This window comes from Fragaria vesca, linkage group LG7, assembly GCF_000184155.1.
Source record: "Fragaria vesca subsp. vesca linkage group LG7, FraVesHawaii_1.0, whole genome shotgun sequence".
Classification (NCBI taxonomy): domain Eukaryota; kingdom Viridiplantae; phylum Streptophyta; class Magnoliopsida; order Rosales; family Rosaceae; genus Fragaria; species Fragaria vesca.
Genome location: NC_020497.1, coordinates 5592007 through 5611957, shown reverse-complemented (window position 1 = coordinate 5611957; position 19951 = coordinate 5592007). Strand labels below are relative to the sequence as shown.

Sequence of the window (19951 nt, the reverse complement as noted above, 5' to 3'; positions counted from 1 at the left end):
AGAAAAAAAAAAAAAAAAAAAAAAGGGAAATCCAAAAATATTAGGAAACCTAGCCCAGCGCCGACGAGAAGAGATTTTGCTGGAATTTTTTGGGTCGGGGCCTCGGAGAGGTAATTTCCTTTTCCTCTTGAATGTTTGGCTCACCGAATTTTCTTGAGAAATCAAATTAAAAGCGGTAATTTCCTTCGATTACTTTTGTTTGGATTCGTTTTGTTATTTCATCTACATCGTTTCTCGTAACGATCTGCCATATATGTGTGATTTCATTGCACGCATACCATCTCCATAATCACTTGATAGGTCTGTAATCACATGTTTACTCAAAACAAAAAGCAATTTTTTGTTCAATCTGATTTCAATTTTGTACCATGATTGAATTCTAGTACAAAAAACATCTATCAGCAAGGCAAACTCTATACTAGCTGTTCGTTTGATCTTCGTGGACACCATGTTTTTACTCGCACGATCTTTGTTATAACAGAATTTAATGGCACAGTATGCTTCCTTCTGTTTTGGATTTGGGTTTCTTGACATTCATACATGTATAGCTAGGTTGAGAACTTGAGATTATGATTAACTAAATTTCTGTTCTCAGGTTTTATTCCTGTATAAAAAACTTAGATTCTGGATTTTGGTACTGTTAATTTGAGATAGCCATATTAGAGTAGATTGTCTTGCAATTGATCGATGGACTTGCTTTGTTTAGTTCAGGTTTGTTTTATCTAAACGGTGAACTTGGCTTGTACGTTCAGCTTGGCCATGGAGATGAGTACAAACCAGCAGAAAGACATATCCATGTTTGTTCTGGTGAGTTTCGATTCTGGTCCATACCATGGTGCACTATATGAAGTGAAACTTGAGCATGGAGAATCCAGTGAAGCTTCGCCACCAGTACTCGTACCAGTAATCAAGTTTTTCGATAAGTGTTTGGATCTGCCGAAGGACTGTTTGTTTGAGGGTGTGAGATTTGGTAGCTGCTCCAAGTTACATGTACTGGCAAATGGACAGGCTTATCCTTGCAAGCCCATCACAACCACCAATTCCTTCGTTTTTGACACAGATACAACGTCAGTCTCAGACTTCCAGCACTTCGCTCAGCCCAAAAAGTCTAAACCGTATGGTATTGCTATATCTGCATATGGGATGCTATATTACTTTGCAAACCGATCATGCTCCCAACCCTTTGAGCGATATGTTCCAGCCACTAACTCATGGGAGTCCTTGCCTTCTTGTCCATACAAACCAAAGCCAAGAATGACCGTAGCTGGTTATGCCGTCTGTTACGGCTACATTTTGATTTCAATGTATAACAGCAGAGATTGCGGCGTGATGGCTTTTCATATTGATACACAAAAATGGCTTCAAGTGAAAGTCACTGACTCGAGACACTATCCTTTCGTGGGGAGGGCCGTGGTTGTGGACGGTACTATATATTCCTTGTCTTTGATTCCGGACGAAATTCTAGCATTCTCGTTTTGGCGGGATTCAGATGATACTTGTTACCTAGGCGCAGCCTTGCCTTTGCATCTATGGAATATTGCGCATCCACCATCCCCGATGATGGAGGACATAACTCAGAATTTGGTTCATTTAGGGGGGCTGGACTTTTGTCTTGTGCATACAGGCCAGAATGAATCTTCTCTTGAGAATCAATATCTTTGTATCACTACATTACGGATCCTACGCGAAGGAGGAGGAACAGAAATCAGAACCCTACGGTCATCTGTTTATCAAGTCGACTTGATGGGCAGTTTCTCTTTGGAAGTTAACTTCAGTTTTACACCGTAAGTTTCCTAACACAAGTGCTTGTTTTACTTATTTTCCAACGCAATTCCTATTGATATATCGGCATTCTATTTTTCTAATGAATTACTTGAGTCTCTGCTGACTGTTACATTATATTGGAATTCAGAGATTGTGAGGATGTTGAACCAGAAGAAGACTGCTGTCCAACTGCACCAGTTAAAAGTGAAGTTGGAAGTACCAGGATGACATTGGAGGACAAAGAAAATAAAGCAGATCCGAAGTTATATGTTGCAGCAGGCAGAGAACAGGTGTTCCTTTCCATTCCGACAAAAGTGGCAATTCTTAGCTAGATTTGAGGGCACATTACCTTAGTTTTGAGAGCGTCTACTTGGATTTTATAGGTATTTGGGTTATCATTATTAGCCAATTTGTTCGCCTTAATTTCTTGGTAGAAATGACAATTTTTTGTAATTTTTCTACTTGCATTCCATATTTCAAAGGCCTGTTTCAATTTTCAATCATGCTGTGTTGATTGGCTGTCAATGAATGCAACTGTGAATGAAGAATGAAGGAAGGAAGTTGTTACAACAGAGATCCAATTCAACTGGCTTCACTACTACAAATATTGCACTCTCATTGAACCTGGCCTAATGGGAGAGGTTGAATGAAACTATGAAAGCTGTTTAATTAGTTGACAAATCTTGAGATCGAGTGTTCTTAACATGTACTCGACAAAGTATTTTAGATCGACAACTATTTTCAAAGACTGAATGATCAATCTGCAAACATTCAACACCCGACAAAGTATTTTAGATCGACAACTATTTGGCACTGGTCTATTTGGCACTGGTTATACGATTTCACTTGGAAATGAAAATGTTCTATTCTAAATTGCACTTGAAAACATTGGCCAGCTTCATAGACTACCCTTCCAATGAAGATGAGGAGAGAAACGGTTTGATTGAAGACATTGCAAAGCTTTGTGCTTTTGAGACCTTGAAGGAGTTGGAGATCAACAAAACCGGAAAATTTGTCTTGAACATTGAGAATAAGGACCTGTTCAGAAAAGCTGAGGTGGGAGATTGGGTTAACTATTTCACCCCTGAGATGGAGAAGAGAATGTCCAAACTCATAGAAGATTAGTTTGGTGGCTCAGGCTTGACTTTCAAATGGATTCCAGATTCTGTCCAGCAGAACTAGTTGGGGCATTGATGAAGGTCTCTGGTGGTATGTGTCTGCTTTTGTGTTTACTTTCCTGCAATCATGAGCTTTTGCATTCCAATAAATAAATGGATGGTTTCCTTATTATAAGTTACGATCATTGTTTCCTCCCATCCCCTTGGTTCTTTACTTGGTGGCTGCAGCAGCATGATGACTGAAATGGATGATGTGAAGCTGTTTCATATCTTCAGGGAGGCCAACATGACTGCAGATTCTTTGGCAAAATGCAGTATCTCTAATGTGCTTGGTCTTATTATTTTTGACGATCCTCCTGTGAATGCCATCCCTGTCTACCTTGATGATCTAGCTGCTGTTACTAGAGCCAGGAGAACAGGCTCTTGTTTTAGTCTTTAGTCTATTTTCTTTTGTTTTGGGTCTGTTTTGATCCCTTCCAGTAACCAAAAAAAAAAAGTTACGATCATTGTTACAAGTGTAAGGTTTCCTTGCTGTGAAAGAAATGTAATAATTCCTTCTAAAGCGTACGTGTGTAATGCCATTATAACGTCATTTTCTTCAAAATGTTATACTAGCTATCTAGTTTCTAGTGCTCTTTAGGTTCAATGTCTAGAAGATGGAAATCCCAACTGAGGACTAATTGAGAGTATGATATCATATTGGAGATGAAAATTTTGCTCAAAAGTTGGCCAGGCATAATATCAATGGATTCCATTCCAGAGTCTCGAGACTAGATTTGTACAAAGGAACAAATCACATCAATTTCTAGACCCGGGAATCTATTCCGAACAAGAGCTTCAATCATTCTTTTGAAATGATTGTGACCAAAAATCATTCAATAGAATCTTATATGCTACCAAAAATCCATGACCTGGTGTTAAAAATGAACACTTCATATGGTTTTTGTGACATTGTTTCCGTTTGTGATATCAATCAACTGTTTGGTCGCGTTTTGAGGCATAAAATCACTTATAATTACCATTTTGAATAGATTGCATGTTTGGTAAAATATTTAAAGGGGCTTATTTAGGAAATTTTGGGTTAAATAATCAAGATTTTAGAAAGCAGCTCATGGGTTGCTTATTTAAAACTGAGTTTTTTTTTTATAATTGTGCATCCTCACCGCAATACCAAACTAAGCCTAAGAGCACGTTTACTAAACCGTAATGAGATTGAGAAGGAATAAGAGAGAGAGAAGGAATGGGAGAGAGGAGTCACCAAATTTACAATTTCGAAACGGGCATATGATAGAAGGTAGCACGAGCAGTGTAGACCAAGTTTCCAGTTTTCTTGAGCTTGAACTCCTGTTCTACCACAGTTATGTTTCTCCCACTCCGCACTACAGACCCATCAACTATCACCTCTGCCTGCAAGCAAGTCCGGTTTCAAGAAATGTCAGAAGCCCATAAACGAGTACTAAAATAAATGAAGATTGTAAACAATGTAAACTATGCACTTATGCAGAACCAGATTGAGGCCATTCAGCAATAGAAATAACAAGTTCCTCAGTTAGCGAATGCCACTTTTTGTACGTCTGTTGGAAGGATCATGTAAAATTTCTACCAATTTGAAATAATACTTTGTCTTCTTCATCGAAGTTTAGAAAGCATCATATGTTATTGACAAAATCCATAAACTATGACAGAATCCGTAAACTAAACAAGAGATTTGTGAGTTCAAAAGCACAATCAGCCTAATATATCCAAGGTTGATGAGGCTATAACTGATTTTTTGAGGTTTCAGAAAACATATCTCCATTTGTACAAGATGCATATAATAACAGAATTTTTATCTAGTGTCATCAACTTAATTGAAAGTATAATCATACTTTACAAAGGTAAGTACCAACAATATTCCACATCATGTTTACAATGCCTCAGTAAAGTTAGACAGGTTTAATCAAACAGAACAGTTGAAATGATTTAAGTGCAAGTGATAAAGGGCTCACATTCTTTGGTGCAGTAGAGAGGTATGAGATACTTAGTTCCCCTAGAAACAGCTCCTTATCCTCAGCCACGATGGTTCTTGCAGTAGCAAACGCCACAGCCTCAGCAACAGAAGCAATAGCTCCTCCATGAAATCCTCCAAATGTATTCTACCGATTTAGGAACAAATTTACTTACTTTCTTTGTTTGTATCCAGACAAGAATGAAACAAAATTAGCCCAAAGTTCTTTAGCCTTTACATTTACCAAACTCAACTACAACTTAGCATAGGTAACAGAACGGGTGGAATTGAATTTTCTAAAGAGTCAAATTTCAAGCCTAGGAAATCATTATCTTTCACCTTGGAACAGAAAAATCATCTAAATATGGCTTGCAGTGGTTCAAAGTTTCCTATTAAGCCAAACAATAATTGAATCCTATTAAAGTGAAACAAAACAAAAGAGGGCAGCATCCACTTAATCCAGTCCCCAGATTATTGCTCAGCAGACACACCAAAACATATGAAAATGCAAAGATTGAAACAAGTACAATGAGAAGCAGGGAAAGCTTACAGTAACAGCAGGTTTGACAGAGACCAAGCAAGTGACGCGGCCTCGTAGGATTGCCAGATGTTTCAGAAACCCACCAATTATGTTGGAGTAGAAGTCTTCGGTATTGCAATGATCTGGGACATCCCCAGAGATCCCCACTCTTTCAAGAAACTTCAGCAGTCGGTTCAAGTATTCTTCAGGAATGTCCTCTGAAATTGTTGCTTTGGAAGCAAAGCTCTCTGTGAGAGCAATCGAGGGCTTTGCCATCTTTGTCTTCTTGCCTATTACTGAATCACTTGCCAGATACCTCTCTGAAACCAACCAATTCTATTTTCCTATCCTACTTATATACTGGGTAGATGCCGACATACTCGCTTTTTTTTTCCATTTGCGGACTGTAATGTTTAAGTAAATGTTAAAACCATCATAATAAAAACAATATAGATGGGAAGTTGATATATTCACCAGAAAATAGAAATGAGAAGCTGACCCATCAGTGATATCAGCAGAACTACAGAGTTTTCATGTCGTAAGATTTAGTTACCCTAATAACTCCATGTTTTCATTCCTCTCCAGTGAAAGATATAAGCTTTAGCACGAGTAACGGAGTAAGTACTCATTCCTCCTAAAGAATATTATTCAAGACTAACTATACATAGGCCGCCTATACATATTACCACAATTGGTAATATGTCGGACGACAGAGACATGAGGTACAAAGTGAGGCAGAAACACTCCATTCAAGTTCATAATTTTGAAACAGGCGTGTGATAGAAGGTAGCACGAGCGGTGTAGATCAATTTCCCGGTTTCCTTCAGCTTGAACTCCTGTGCTATTACAGTCAGATTTCTTCCACTCCGCACTACAGATCCATCAGCTATCACCTCTGCCTGTAAAAGAGTTGCAAAGAGATAAATAAGTAATATGTACAATGTAAATTGAAGATGTAAACTACACATAAAGAGAGATCAGTAAGCAGTAGAAATAACATAACAAAGATGTTTTTTTCTTCTTTGATTACAAGGTCAATGCCAATTAGCTCATAACACCTTTTCAATGAATTTTATTTGTCATTATCATGTAAAATATCTAACCAATAATGAGCTGAATTGAATACGTATCTGAGTTCAGTCAGCTTCATCCAAATTTGAAGAGCTTAATGTAAGATGCAAGGTTGTTATTGATTGAATCTATACACATACAACCTTTGAGGCTCAAACCGCTATCAGCCTAATTCATACCAGGGTGATGAGGATACCAATATACTGTTTGAGAAATTCCAAAACTTTAGCTATATATATGTTCCACCTATTGAGCGATTTGATAGTCTGTATTTATGCTGAAGCACTTCCACATTGGCATCTTAAAAAATGGTTTTGAAGAATCTCATTTTGATCAGTTAAAAAACCATTAGTGGTCTGTATGTTTCCACTTTTTGCCCCATTTGTTAGTAAGAACGACAAAGTGTGCTCACACCACCTATAATAGCCTATGAAGATAAGGGTGTCAAAGAAAGGCAAGCAATCTCTTGTTTATTAGTAAAGTTAAAACAAGTAAAGCACTGTACCTAACACAATATACGAGTAAAATTCATGAGCATCAACAATCCTATATCCTATGATCTTGCTTTAGGGTCATTCAGTACCACTTAGAATACCTCAGAAGAGGCGGTCCGTTCCATCAAACACAACAGTTACCAGTATTTATACCACATTCTAAAGGACTCACATTCTTTGGAGCAGAAGAGAGGTAAGCGATGCTTAGTTCCCCTAGAAAAAGCTCCTTATCCTCAGCCACAACCGTTCTTGCAGTGGCGAACGCCACAGCCTCAGCAACAGCAGCAATAGCTCCTCCATGGAATCCACCAAAAAAGTTCTGCAGATTCATGAACAAAAACATCATTCCCTGCCAATAGATAGAAACAAATCAAATTGAACCCAGGTTAGAAATCGACTAAAAGGAACTGATCATAAGCGAATTTTGAAAAAGGGTCCTAAATTTTCCACTGTAGGGAGCCCAATTCACACCCTTTTTTTCTTCTTTAAGCAAACAAACACAGACCAATGACAAAGATTACAATCTGAAACACAAGAGAAGAAGCACGGAAGACTTTACAGAAAAAGCAGGCTTTACGGAGACAAGACAGGTGACACGGCCTCGATGAATGTTGAGCGGCTTGAGGATGCCGAGAACGAGGTAGGAGTAGAAGTCTTTAGTATTGCAGTGATCTGGAAGAGGGCCAGAAACACCCGATAATTTGAGAAACTGAAGGAGATGCTTGACATGGTTTTCAGGGAGGTCCTTTGAGATTGAAGCTGTGGAAGCAAAGCTCTCTGTCTCAATAGTCGACGGGTTTGCCATCTTCCTCATTTGCGTTGCTCTTCATCTCTCGGTCTCTCCTCTCTTTATCAGTGACGTTTTCCAGGCTGTTAATTAGGATTTGTTGCTTATGACGCAAATTGGTTACCATATAATCAGAGTGGCGCAGCGGAAGCGTGGTGGGCCCATAACCCACAGGTCCCAGGATCGAAACCTGGCTCTGATATTAAAAGACGGTGAGAATTTTGTCAAAATGATACTAAATATGTTTATTTTTCTTTTTCTTGAAAGTAGGAGACGATCAATATATTCATAACATCAAAACTTAGACATTACAGATTAATGTTACAAATTCTTCGGAACGTTTCCACACCAAAGGACTTGAGAACCCAAACTCAAAGCATGTTTAGCTAACTTTTGAGCTAAACCATTAGCTACCTAAAAATATGACAAAGAGAAGAACAATGAAGATGAAATAAAGAGACAGAAGTGAGGTCTTTACAGTAGCGCGCTGTGTTATATACATGTATGAAGTCTACAAACTAGAAAATACTGATCAACATATAATACTTATACTGTTAATCAATAAATCTTTATAAACTGATCTACTATAGAAGTCTATATATATAGGGACCATGTGTCAACATATCTGTTATGCCTAGTTTCCAGAAATTATAACTCGATCCCTCTGTTAATTTCACTAGTTATGGTGCATCACTGCATCAAGATTATGCAAAACCGATTCCACCAATCCTCTGTAACATCAAAGGGCAAACAGAAGGTTAGGACAGAAAGCAAAAGGAAAAACAATTGTTGATTGAAAAGCTCGTAAAATATGCCAGCTTCAAGTGCATCCTGTAAAGAAAAACTGCAGGTGATGCTTCAATTACCGGGCCAGTAACACCAGTATTAGGAAAGTGAAGATTGGTTAGTTAGTTTTTTTTTTTTTTGGTAAAGGAAATTTGTTAGTAGTTAGTACAAGGTCATGGTGATATGGCTGACAAAGGTTTCTTTGATCGACGTTAGCATTCTGTGGACCGAAATGTGTAGTACGTAGCTAACCAGCTATATCACAGCAGGCTAGGGGTCCTAAGGCAGGATTGTCTAAATGTACTTGTTGCAGGGAACATTTGCTCTCTCGAGCTAATGATCTTGGTGAGAGCCTTCTTATGGGCATGATCTTGATGAGAGCTTCTTTTTGACTCCTCCCAAGAGATTTGTGTCGTAATTCATGTCTATCAATATGCTGTTAAATGATATTTATATACTTAATTCTAGAAAAATGACTTTACATACTAAGGCCTAAGGGTAGTCTCAAAGATAAGGGATTCAAGCCTTTTTACATTTTGATTAATAAGCAAAAGCAGCTGACATGTTTCATATGTATACTGTACTATACTAAAGTGTTTAAAATTTAGACTGCAAAACTAGTAACTTGGAAACCAAATATTATCAGGTAACCTGACTATCTAATTACCACATTTTATGCAAGGAGATTGATCTATCCAATTTTGACATTTAGAATTCAATATACATGTGTTCCTACAGGCAGGAGGAAATTATTTTGAATGCAGATTTTGTACGTTGTATACGTTTTCCTGAAGATTCCTGAAGGTATAAAAATTTGGAAGAATTGATACTCACCGATTTAACTAGTTAAAATCTGTCTGATGAAGGCGCTGCATCGTGTCCTGACAAAACATTCTAATATGAGGAGCTAAAGCTTCTGAGACTTTTGAGGAGAGAGAAAAAGTTGTCTGGCATTTGATCGAGCCATGCAATGGAATTTGGTCTCAGCACATGGACTTCGAATGTTGGTGCTGTTTCTGGAGTCATTGCTCGTTTCTTCTGAGGGAACATGGTCATGCTCTGACTTGAAACTTTGTCTGGAAGATGGATGTTTTCGTTTTCTTAGGATAGATGGTGAACTCTTAAAAGTCTGCGCTGCACTTTTCAATACGGAATCTGGATCATTACAATCAACAGAAATTCCTTTTTTGCTTGGTGGAGTGCATAAGGAAACTGAACTAAACATTTCTGTCTGGATGTAACCATCTGTGCTTGGGAAATCACCATTTTCCAAAAAATAATTCAAATCCTCTTGTTGGAGTGGCCTATAGCACAAGCAACCAGGGTTTGAAGCATCTGAATGCTTGGTGGCTCCACTAGCATCTTTAATTTTCTCATAAACTACATAAAAAAAAATTTGTTAGATTATGCATACTTAGTTTACGGACATCTAATTAATTTTAAGCATACATACCTTGTGACCCTTTAGAAGATTCATGTATTCTCTCAACTGTAACAGGATGATCTGGTTTCTTGAGAAAATTACCAGCTTTCCTGTTGTAGTCAAAAGCATCTAAGCCATTATTCAACAAACTCATAGGGTAAATGGTGTTTTGATGCTTTTCATGACAATAGGGAGAACCCCGAAGATCACCGGAAGGAGTAGTACTGCAATCATTGATTGAATGTCTATCAGACAAACAATTTGAGTCTCTCAACCTGCCATAGTTATTATATAACTCTTTCCGTTGTTCAACTTTATGACCAAATGTAGCTGCAGATTTATCATAATACAGGTTTCTAGCTGGTGTTTTTGTCATATTATCTGCACCAGCTCCTTTTGTAAGCCAACTGCGAGTTCCTTTGTCCGAAGATTTTATCAGGCTCTCCCTTCCTTTAGGAGTTCCAAGAACCAGATCAAGATTAATAGAACAGGTTTCCACATTTTTATCGAAGTTGGCTATCTGATCAAGACCTGTCTTTCTGATTCCTACTTGTGTTTTATGACTCTCCATATCAGATAAATGGAATGAGCGTAGTTCTAGTTTTTTCTTAACTGAGCAGTTCCAGTGGTTTTTTATTGAATTTTCAGTCCTGCACATTCATCAAGTAGATAATCAAAAGATGTTCCTTCAAAGCACAAAAGTAGAAGCACCAAAAACAGATCATTCCATCCGTCAACAACTCATATAATTAACATATAGAAATCCAGTTAACTTCAGAGTTCAGATCACTCTTCATCTACATATTTACCAAGTATATGATTTAAAGATGATGGTTATCATCAACCTATCAAATATGCATTATACTTTCAATGAAAGGAAACAGCTTCAATACTAATAGTTAGTCAGAATCCCACCTTCAAACTGTAAATATTGCAACTTAGTAATGATTTTTTAAAAATGGCAGGGCACTGGCGCCAAAATTAGCATGTATTTACCGTGGTACTATGTATATAACAAAGTACTATACTATCTAGCTGCTAGATTCTCTATTTGATAACAAAATGTTATAAATTCTAACCTTCCAGGTAAAAACTTTGCTATTTCAGCCCATTTGTTCCCATAGACTTTATGCGACTGAATGAGAATCTGTTCCTCTTCATTTGTCCATGCAGTTCTTTTTATATCTGGATTTAAATGGTTGTGCCACCTGAACAAAATCAGTTTTAAGCTTCATTCAATAAGTGTTCTATCTGAAGGTTGAAAAAGAGAAGAAAGACACAAATGTTTCTCTCTAAAAGAAACGCCATGAATTACATAGAGAAAGCAAACAACAGATTTTTTAACCAAAGAACAAAATTCAGAAGAGAGTATGTGAATTATAATGTAGTACCTCTCTCGACATTGTTTGCCTATACGGCCTGGCAAGGACTTCGCTATTTCAGACCATTTTTTATTTCCCTGCTTTGCGACCAACTCAATTATTAGATCATCTTCCTGCAAATTTCATCAGAAAATTTAGTCACAATGATTTATTTATAACCTCTAGCAGAAAATCTGCTTTTAAACAGAGATTATATGAAATTAACTGACCTCCTTAGACCAAAATCCTTTAACAAGATCAGGTGAGAGGACTTTCTGCCAGCGATGAAGGCACTGAACATCTGTTCTTCCACGAACACATTCAGCTGCAAGGAATTTGTAAGTTTGTTAAAACAACATAGCCCTACACAGCATCTTTCAACCTCAGATATAATCAAGACAAGAAACCAAAGAGCTTTTGCTTTGTATATAAGAGCTTAGATTTTACAAATTTAGTCACAAAGTAATTGCAGCTTCAAAAGCAAACCATAATGATAATGTGAAAAGAACAGAAGTCTGGTGCAGATACACACCAATCCTTTTCCAGTTTTTGCCATTGTACTTCTCAACAGCATCTGCTAGAACTCTATCCTGCAAACAAGATGATGGGATCCTCAATGTTCCATGGAACTTGAATGTCAAGAAAACAGAAATTTCCATAGCTCCACCAAAATAATAAGTTATACATGGAATTTTCACCTGTAATGCTTAAAATCCTGAAAATGGAAATAAAAGAAACTGAAGAACTAACATAACTCTGGCATCAAATTCACTTTCTTTTTCCTCCCAACAACTATGGTGTTACTCATAACTGATCAAACAGACCATCCAATATCCTGTACTTACCTCTTCTTCTGTCCAGCCTCCCTTTGTTGATCGTCTCGTAGGGCCTGTCATTCTCCTACAATAGGCACTCAAAGTTAATAACATCCAAGTGATTCCATAATTCAAGCTCACCTATTACTACAAGTCTACAACAGAAAAAAAATATATATAAAAATGCTCAAATTTTTAGATCAGATTCGTAAATTCAAAACAAGTTATAAGCCATCACAGCTATATATTTAACCTAGTAACACAAAACCCTAGACCTAAATTTAAGGCATGTGATTTGCATAAGGAACTCTAATCTGTAACAGGAAAACTATACAGGATGCAAACACAAGAGTCAAGTACAAACACTTGGGCGGAGGCTGGCTTGAGAGCTGTGTTATATTGATCTCCGCTGCTATCCGATACCGGAGGACTCAAAGAAAGCAAAACCCCCTTTTCCATATTAGGATCACATTCTTTGACTTGCACCATGACTCTCTTTTCTTCTCTCGGAAATCGAAATTCCCACGAACACCAACTACAATCTAGCTCTCAATTCACAACCCCAACTGGCGAAGTAAATATATTTAAATCGAAAGCTTCAATAGTTAATGGGTCAATACTAGGGACCGGGATAGAGTGAAGTGAAGAAAACAAAACATCAAAGGCAGATTCAACGGAAGCGTTAAGAACCCCAAAAGAGTTTGTTTTTATGAAAACGCTTTCATGGTCATAGAACACTGTAACGGCTAAGAACCAAAGCCAAAATTAGAAGGAAAAGAAAGACTAGGCAAGATATGAGTTGGAGGGTTTTAATATATGGGAAAGAGAAGGGTGAGGGTGGTGTTTGGAGAAAGCCATTGATGGATGATTTGGCGTGAAAGATAAGGCGGGAAAGTAGAGACTGAGAGGAGGGAAGCAGAGTCCAGAACAGGAATGTACTTCTAAATTTTTTTTTTTTTTTTTTGAGAATGAGGAATGTACTCAAGATTAAAAGCTGCAATCTTTCTTCTTCTTTTTTGAGGAAAAAGCTGCAATCTTTGAAGTAACTGTTGGTGTGCAATGTTTAGGAAAATGCTCGAGTTGGTTTCCTCCTTATGTTGGGTCGAAATTTGTCATGCAACTGATGCAACTCACAGGCCCAGAAGAGTTTTAAGAAAAACATATATCCAAAAAGAAAAAAAAATAAGAGTGCTTTTCAGCCAAGTTGGTTTCCTCCGTAAGTGGTTTTTTCTATATGTAAAAGTGTTAAAAAACTTGATAATAGTAAACAAAATTCAAAATATCAACAATATATAAATTCATTTTCGATTATGAGCAATGGTAAGTTAGACCGCTGCTTGAACTCAAAGAAGACTTGAAATAATTGTTAAAGTTGAGGTTGTATATTGTTAATGAAGATTAATAGAGAGAGTCGACACTAGAATAAAATCCTACCATATTATTCTGGAATTTTCACGGATTAACAACTTAAATTTAAAATGTGAAAAGTTTTGTGTCTATGATCCAACAATTGCTTTTGTACCATGTAATTGTGCTAACTCATGTATATATATTAATTGACAAGAACTTCAAACATATTAACGTCAAGTCGTTAATCCACTACACTTCCAGAATGATATGGTAAGATTTCGTTCAAAATCCTCTTTTCTAACTCCATCAACTGTATCTAATTTCAACGTTTACCAAGATCAATGTATAAGGCGGACTTTATCCATTGTGTGTACAAACTACAGAGCAGAGCTTGCCCTATACGGTATTTGAAGTACACATCATCAACCATTACCGAGAAAAAAAATAAACAAGTAGAACTCAAAAGAAGTAGACCTTACCAGTTACAGGTTTTCAACTCAAAGATTGAAGAACGTCCCAGGTCATTGTGGACAGTGGCGGCCTGGGCTAGAGCCTAGTGAGATCTTTGGGCCGAAAATTCTACCAGACCCAATAAAAAAAAATTAGCCATACGACTGTGTGTGAGTGTGTCGCTCCAGCAGTCCAGCCATACGACTCGTCTCAGTCTCTCAGATCCAAACTTCCAAAGTCGAAACACGAGCGTGACTGCGTGAGCGACTGCTCAGCTGTTTCGCCTGCTCGCCATCTGCTGCTCTGCTCCTGCTCGGCTGCAGACCACTGAGACCAGGTCCAGGTGTGTATTCTTATTTCTTATTTCTTATTTCTTATTACTTGTGTTCCTTCTGGGTATTTGTGTTCACTGAGAGTCTGAGACCATTGTATTTGTGTTCTTTCTTAATATAGAATTTGAATTTGAAGTATGAAATCGAAAAAAAAAAATAGAATTTGAAGTCAATTGAATGAACTAGGCTGCTAGTATGCTTATTCAATTGAATTGTTGTCTTGTTAAGTAATGAATTGCTGAATTGCTGGAAATTTTATTTGAAATTACAAAATGTCAGATGAACAAATTAGTCGTGTCAAAAGGCCTAGATCAAAAGATATCTGCACATGGTTCAGTAAAGTTCGACCATCATCATGTTCAAGTTCTTGCTAAGGTACTCCTTCTTGCTAAAAGCTTTTATCCTCAAGATTTTGTGCAAGATGACTTTCTTTCTTTGGAATTAGAGTGTGCATATTATAAGAAAGATATGACTCAGGATGTAGCATTCCACACCTTATATTTTATATCTGATTTGTGTCGGCAACTTGTTTAAAGAAGAAAATTAGACTTCTATCCTATGATCTATAGGTTGATTTGTTTAAGTGTTTACTCTTCTTGTTTCTACTGCAACCACTGAGAGAGCTTTTTCATCTATGAACATCATCAAAAACAAACTTAGAAACAAGATAGAGGATGAGTTTCTTGATGATTGCATGGTGCTTCATATTGAAAAAGAATTTGTTGAAGCAGTTGACAATGAGATGGTGATTAAAGATTTTGAAGCTTTAATTTGGGGCCTCGTAGAGTACAGTTTAGTTAGTTTTTAATTGTGTTTCTTGTATTATATTGTGTCTAATTTTTGTTCATGTAAATGCGTTTGAGGGTAAGATTTGCTACGTCCCCTTATGTATGTGTGTTCTTTTTTAATGAACCAAAATTTTTCGCACTGTTGGTTAAATTTTTTTTTGCGTTGCATTTAGCCCATGTGAGATTTTAGTCATGGATCCGCCACTGATTGTGGATGTTGGCATTACTAATAAGGCCCTTATTTATAGGCGTAAAGCAAGTACTAAACCTCTTGTGAGGAGGATAATACTTTCTTGTTTCCTTGGTAGGAAAGGATAAGAAAATCTTGTGATTTGGATAAAAAATAGGAATACTTGCGGAACCTATTCCTTGGAGGGTAAGGTATGTTCACAACATAATTTGTGATCTTTCTTATGAAAACTACATTTGATAATAAACAAAAATAAAACTGAAATTGTAACAAAAAAAGAAATTAAAAATTTATACTGAGACTGTCACTAATAAAGTGTTATGAGCTCTAAATGATGCCCATGTAGCGGACTAGGACACAAACCCAAGCAGTTATTAGCACAAGAGGTGACTAAATTTGGTACATTGACATAAGTTTCCGCTTTGTGTGAGACATGATAAATTCGACTCACAATAGACTCTTGTTGAAAAAAAATAAGAACATTGCAAACAAAGAGAAATATCGGTGGTAGACAAAGTTGTCCTACATGCTCCCCTACTACCATAGTCAGTTACGGGTCTGTCACCATTGATGACATTAATGAGTCAATCGGGCCCAACCCCTAACAAAAAAACGACGCCCCTCTAAACGGGCTACTTTAGTTGCCACAACATGAGCCGCCCTATTTGCATCCGTAGCGGATTCTACACACCAAGATGTACTTGTACCATTAATATGCAAGTCCTCAAATCGTCATGTGCGAAGATCCAATGAAGACTAGAGACCTTAAATTTCTTCCTTTCATTTTCATTTTTGATCCGATCAAATTAAACGCTCATAATAAGAGTATCTCATAAACGCTCATAATAAGAGTACCTCATAAACGCTCATAATAAGAGTACCTCGATCTTATTTGACCCTACGTCCTCATCTCCTGTATTAGACACACTTAGTAATTTTTTTTTTTTTCAATTATATTAACGGTATTAGAATACATGCATGATAATACGACATAGATGATCGGATCAAAATATTATATATTAGTTGCTTGGTTCAATTACACTTTGTGCGTAGAAGAATTTTCGCACTTCTATTCACAAGCCTAGCTGTCTCCAAGCAATCCGTTTCAATGCAAGAAATTGGCCAACTTCTTTCAATTAATAACCGTTTCCAACCCCAGAATAATTGCCTGGAGCTCAGCTGCAAGTGGGTTAAGCCTCCTCAAACTACGCTCACCCACTGCCAACCTCAAATCACCTGCCCAGTTCCTTATAACCACTCCCAGACCAACCCTCTCACCATTATTTACCACAGAAGCGTCACAGTTTACTTTCCAAGAGCTTGGACTAGGTGTCTGCCACCGCGGGCACACCGTGGGTAACCTAGCCTCATTCAACACCCCATCCACTTGAGAAACCATCATACTCTCCCAAATAGACACACAAATAGTGAACAATATATCAGGGGGTCTAGGTTGGCTACCATGCATGCATCACCATATTTCTCTCCTTCTAATTATATCACATAATAATTACCAACATCTTCATTTCATCAATGAAATTGAACCACGTACCCGTATTCAACTTCTCATAAAAGCTCGCTTTCTCCAACACCGCAACACTAATTGCACGTAATCACCATGTTACGTACAAAGACATCTCATCTGCTAGTTGACATCTTGGGCACAACGCACAATGGTGAGGGACAAAAACTAGAAAAACAAAAAAGTGATCAAATTTGAAAATGAACTCGACTTCGGTGACAAGGGCTTGTCACCTTAAGGTGACCACAACCAATAAACATATGACACATATCTATTTTAAAAGGTTTGGCTGTAATTTAAGAATATAATATGGGGGTTTTGGGTATTTAACATGTTTATTTATGATTATTGTTGACATTTGTCCATCTCACATTGGTGTTTGTCACCCATAAGTGACCCAAGTTATTTCCTTTGAAAAGAGGAAGCAAACTTGAATGACTTGTCATTTAATGCAAGTCCAACACATACAGTTCCGCACGGTCAACCATAATTGATTCAAGTTGATCGAGAAATCCTGTGAACTTTGTGATCCGGGTGTTTGCCGGTAACTTTGGTTCCGAACTCTTGTACTCTTCGTTTATCAATGAAGGTTAACCTGATAAAAAAATAAAATAAAAAGTTGATCGAGAAAGCACTGCCCTCACTCATTCCACCTTTTATTCTCTCCGTTTGTTTCTGTCGACAATTCCATTCCAGCCAAACATGGCTTATTATGGGACGCTTGTAGTTCTAGCTTTGTTGATGCCAAAGGCCTCCACGCACAACACTGATTTTCTCTGTAATACATCTCTCCCTCTTCCTCTCCCTCTCTCAGTCTCTCTCATTGTGATAAACATATACACAGAATGGTCCTTTTTTTTTTTCTTTTTTTTTTTTTGCAACGAGAAATGATTTCTTGGTTGCATGGCTTTTTTATGGGTTCCAAAATGGCCGGGTTACTATACGAACTGGTACATTAATTCAAAATGCCCGCACATCAAAAACAAAAAGAAATGAAAATACGAGATTAGCATGAAAAATATAATAGCATCAATGAAAGTCAGAAACTACGTACGTACTATATGGAACGATGAAAAATTAAGGATAAAAAGCTTGAGAGGCCAATATGATAACTAAAAAATAATTTGATTAATTTAGGGTCTAATTTCTGTCATGTCTCCAGGATTTATTCACTACCTATTGGTCGACGCATACTAGAGTTGCCATTAGTTATGTGCATGCAGCATGCTCCGTCATCTCTTGCATGGACTGCATTGTTAGAGTTAATTAAGAGCCTTATGGTGAAGTGTTTTCTCTCAATATGCATTTGATTTGTCAAGATAAAATAACGTAATGTAATTCTACCTAGCTATTTCAGTTAAATTAAAGCTCGATCACGTACGACATATGCTAGTGTACGTATATATGTTCGCTGCTTGATTTGTAACAGCTAAAATGGAAGGATCCCTATGTCATTTTCACTTTGAAGACCCAAGTACTGTAGAACAGCACTATTGTTGTTGCTAAAGGTGCCACTCTTCTGTGAACAATTAACGTTTGCAATTTTTGATGAACTAGGTATGGCGGTTTAGGGGTTTAGATATTGGTCTCTGCAGGTTTGAATAAACAGTGTTGTTATTAAACAGCTGGCACGGGCATATATATATAGATGCCGGGCAAGGTTCATAATCAGCTCGGAATGAAAACTTCTTGTTCAGAACTTCGATATTTACGATCTGATGAATATATGTATGTATGACTGTGTGTCTGTGTGTGTTGGCGAAGCAAGATTGAGTAAATTCAAGCAACATATATAGTGGAATGATGTATGAAATTCAAATTATGATAGTCATGGAATGAAACTAATGAGCTTCAAGTTCTGCATGTACCCGGTTGGAATAAGAATATTATGCTCAAACAAATTGATGCATGGATCCATACCTAAAGTGATTGAGGTTAGCTTTTACTTGGGTATATATTTTCAGATAGAGGACCAGTTTTATACGCAAATAGATCGAATGGGAATAATGCTCAACAAATTATCCTCAATATACTCTAATACACACACACACACAGACAATTTTGTAGTATAATATATCTGTATGGATCCAATACACCAACTTGTGTGGTGAGCAAATAAGTTATCAGTCAATTTTGCTACCTTATTTTTGGGTGCATCTAATGCTCATTTCCCTTTTCATATACTTTTATATATCTCTAATCTCTTGAAAAGAAAAAAATAAAAATAAAACATATGATAAAGTGATTCTATATATTAGTTGCAAGCTCTAGCTAGTTCGATCTCCTTGAGCATCCGTAATATCCATGTCAAGTGTTGAAGGATAGAACATTCAAGATATGTGTTAATTTGATCAAGGATTTGATAGATTCGTAGTCATCAACGTGTGTAACCTCTAAAAGGTCTTGTTTTACAATGTATCTTACATGCAAAGTCACATTTTCGTGTCGGAAAACAGCCTAGCTAGCTAGCATCATCATAATGTTAAACTTCAAATGAGGAAGATAGTTGGGCAACATTACTTTCGGACCTTATATATACAAATTATATCTTGAACATGTGAGCAGATTGACCGTCCTTTAGTGTGTTTTTTGTAAGGTAACTAGGTAACTTTGTTTGTCGATTTCACGGTCTCATTGGTCAGTAGTCAAATTTATAAATGTGAAAAATGACTATACATTTAAAACATTTGACTGTTTTTTTTTTTTTGGCAATAGTTGAATTAGAAGAACACAGACTAATGTAAATCTACCATTAATTAACTTCTTCTTTCATAAAACTAGGTTCAAATCTGAAAAGTTCAAAAAAAAAATCGAAGGTTCATTCTTGTCTCTTGATTCTTCTAAAATTTTCGTCAGAGTAAGAAATGAAACGGCATCATGTATAACGGCAACGGAAAAGCCCCACAAGGCCTTAACATGTGAATTCTAGTCAGACGGGGTTGGAAACAGGCAAAGATTTGTAGTCTTTTCAAGGGAGTAGTCAGAGCAGGCAAATGAATTCCTCGTGAACTCTCGCCTATATAAACTGCACCAACCCAAGCCAGTTCTTCACTGCTCTCTTTTCTTTCTCAGCTTATTCTTTCGCTTTCATCTCCCATATCCAAACATGGCTTATGGCACTCTTGAAGTTGTTCTCGTTGATGCCAAAACCTCCACAACACTGCTGGTCTTCTCGGTAATCTCTCTCTCTCTC

At 37.1% G+C, this 19951-nt stretch overlaps 5 protein-coding genes and 2 non-coding genes across 8 annotated transcripts in view; 4 read left to right on the top strand and 3 right to left on the bottom strand.

Moving 5' to 3' along the window:
* The first annotated feature begins 104 nt into the window (after window positions 1–104).
* Window positions 105–2237, top strand: LOC101315376. The gene is made up of 3 exons (XM_004306780.1): window positions 105–175; window positions 712–1784; window positions 1913–2237. The coding sequence occupies exons 2-3, from the start codon at window positions 760–762 to the stop codon at window positions 2094–2096; spliced, it is 1209 nt and encodes a 402-aa protein (XP_004306828.1). The 5' UTR covers window positions 105–175; window positions 712–759; the 3' UTR covers window positions 2097–2237.
* Window positions 2238–3882: 1645 nt separating this feature from the next.
* LOC101315085 lies at window positions 3883–5711 on the bottom strand. Its single transcript, XM_004306779.1, has 3 exons — window positions 5420–5711; window positions 4871–5017; window positions 3883–4289 (listed from the first exon to the last, which is right to left on the bottom strand). The coding sequence occupies exons 1-3, from the start codon at window positions 5663–5665 to the stop codon at window positions 4146–4148; spliced, it is 537 nt and encodes a 178-aa protein (XP_004306827.1). The 5' UTR covers window positions 5666–5711; the 3' UTR covers window positions 3883–4145.
* A 128-nt stretch (window positions 5712–5839) lies between these two features.
* On the bottom strand, window positions 5840–7771 carry LOC101314599. Of its 2 annotated transcripts, none has more exons than XM_004306778.1 (3): window positions 7514–7771; window positions 7127–7273; window positions 5840–6288 (listed from the first exon to the last, which is right to left on the bottom strand). In XM_004306778.1, exons 1-3 carry the CDS (start codon window positions 7766–7768, stop codon window positions 6145–6147), a joined length of 546 nt encoding a protein of 181 aa, XP_004306826.1. In that variant the 5' UTR covers window positions 7769–7771; the 3' UTR covers window positions 5840–6144. The 2 variants fall into 2 exon arrangements, with proteins under 2 accessions (XP_004306826.1, XP_004306825.1); XM_004306777.1 differs by having other exon boundaries at window positions 5843–6288; window positions 7127–7303; window positions 7514–7769.
* Window positions 7772–7871: 100 nt separating this feature from the next.
* TRNAM-CAU lies at window positions 7872–7943 on the top strand. Its single transcript has one exon. It is a non-coding gene; the product is annotated as a tRNA-Met (tRNA).
* Window positions 7944–9434: 1491 nt separating this feature from the next.
* LOC101303074 lies at window positions 9435–12615 on the bottom strand. Its single transcript, XM_004308350.1, has 8 exons — window positions 12491–12615; window positions 12157–12211; window positions 11844–11901; window positions 11542–11636; window positions 11342–11445; window positions 11030–11158; window positions 9981–10600; window positions 9435–9907 (listed from the first exon to the last, which is right to left on the bottom strand). The coding sequence occupies exons 1-8, from the start codon at window positions 12613–12615 to the stop codon at window positions 9435–9437; spliced, it is 1659 nt and encodes a 552-aa protein (XP_004308398.1).
* Window positions 12616–14177: 1562 nt separating this feature from the next.
* On the top strand, window positions 14178–15133 carry LOC101314408. The gene is made up of 2 exons (XR_185184.1): window positions 14178–14269; window positions 14538–15133. It is a non-coding gene; the product is annotated as an uncharacterized LOC101314408 (transcript).
* A 4675-nt stretch (window positions 15134–19808) lies between these two features.
* Window positions 19809–19951, top strand: part of LOC101314125 (elicitor-responsive protein 3-like) — a 1449-nt gene continuing 1306 nt past the window's right edge. The window contains exon 1 of the mRNA XM_004306776.1: window positions 19809–19933. The gene's annotated coding sequence lies outside the window, so the exon portion shown is untranslated. The remainder of the gene's footprint in view (window positions 19934–19951) is intronic.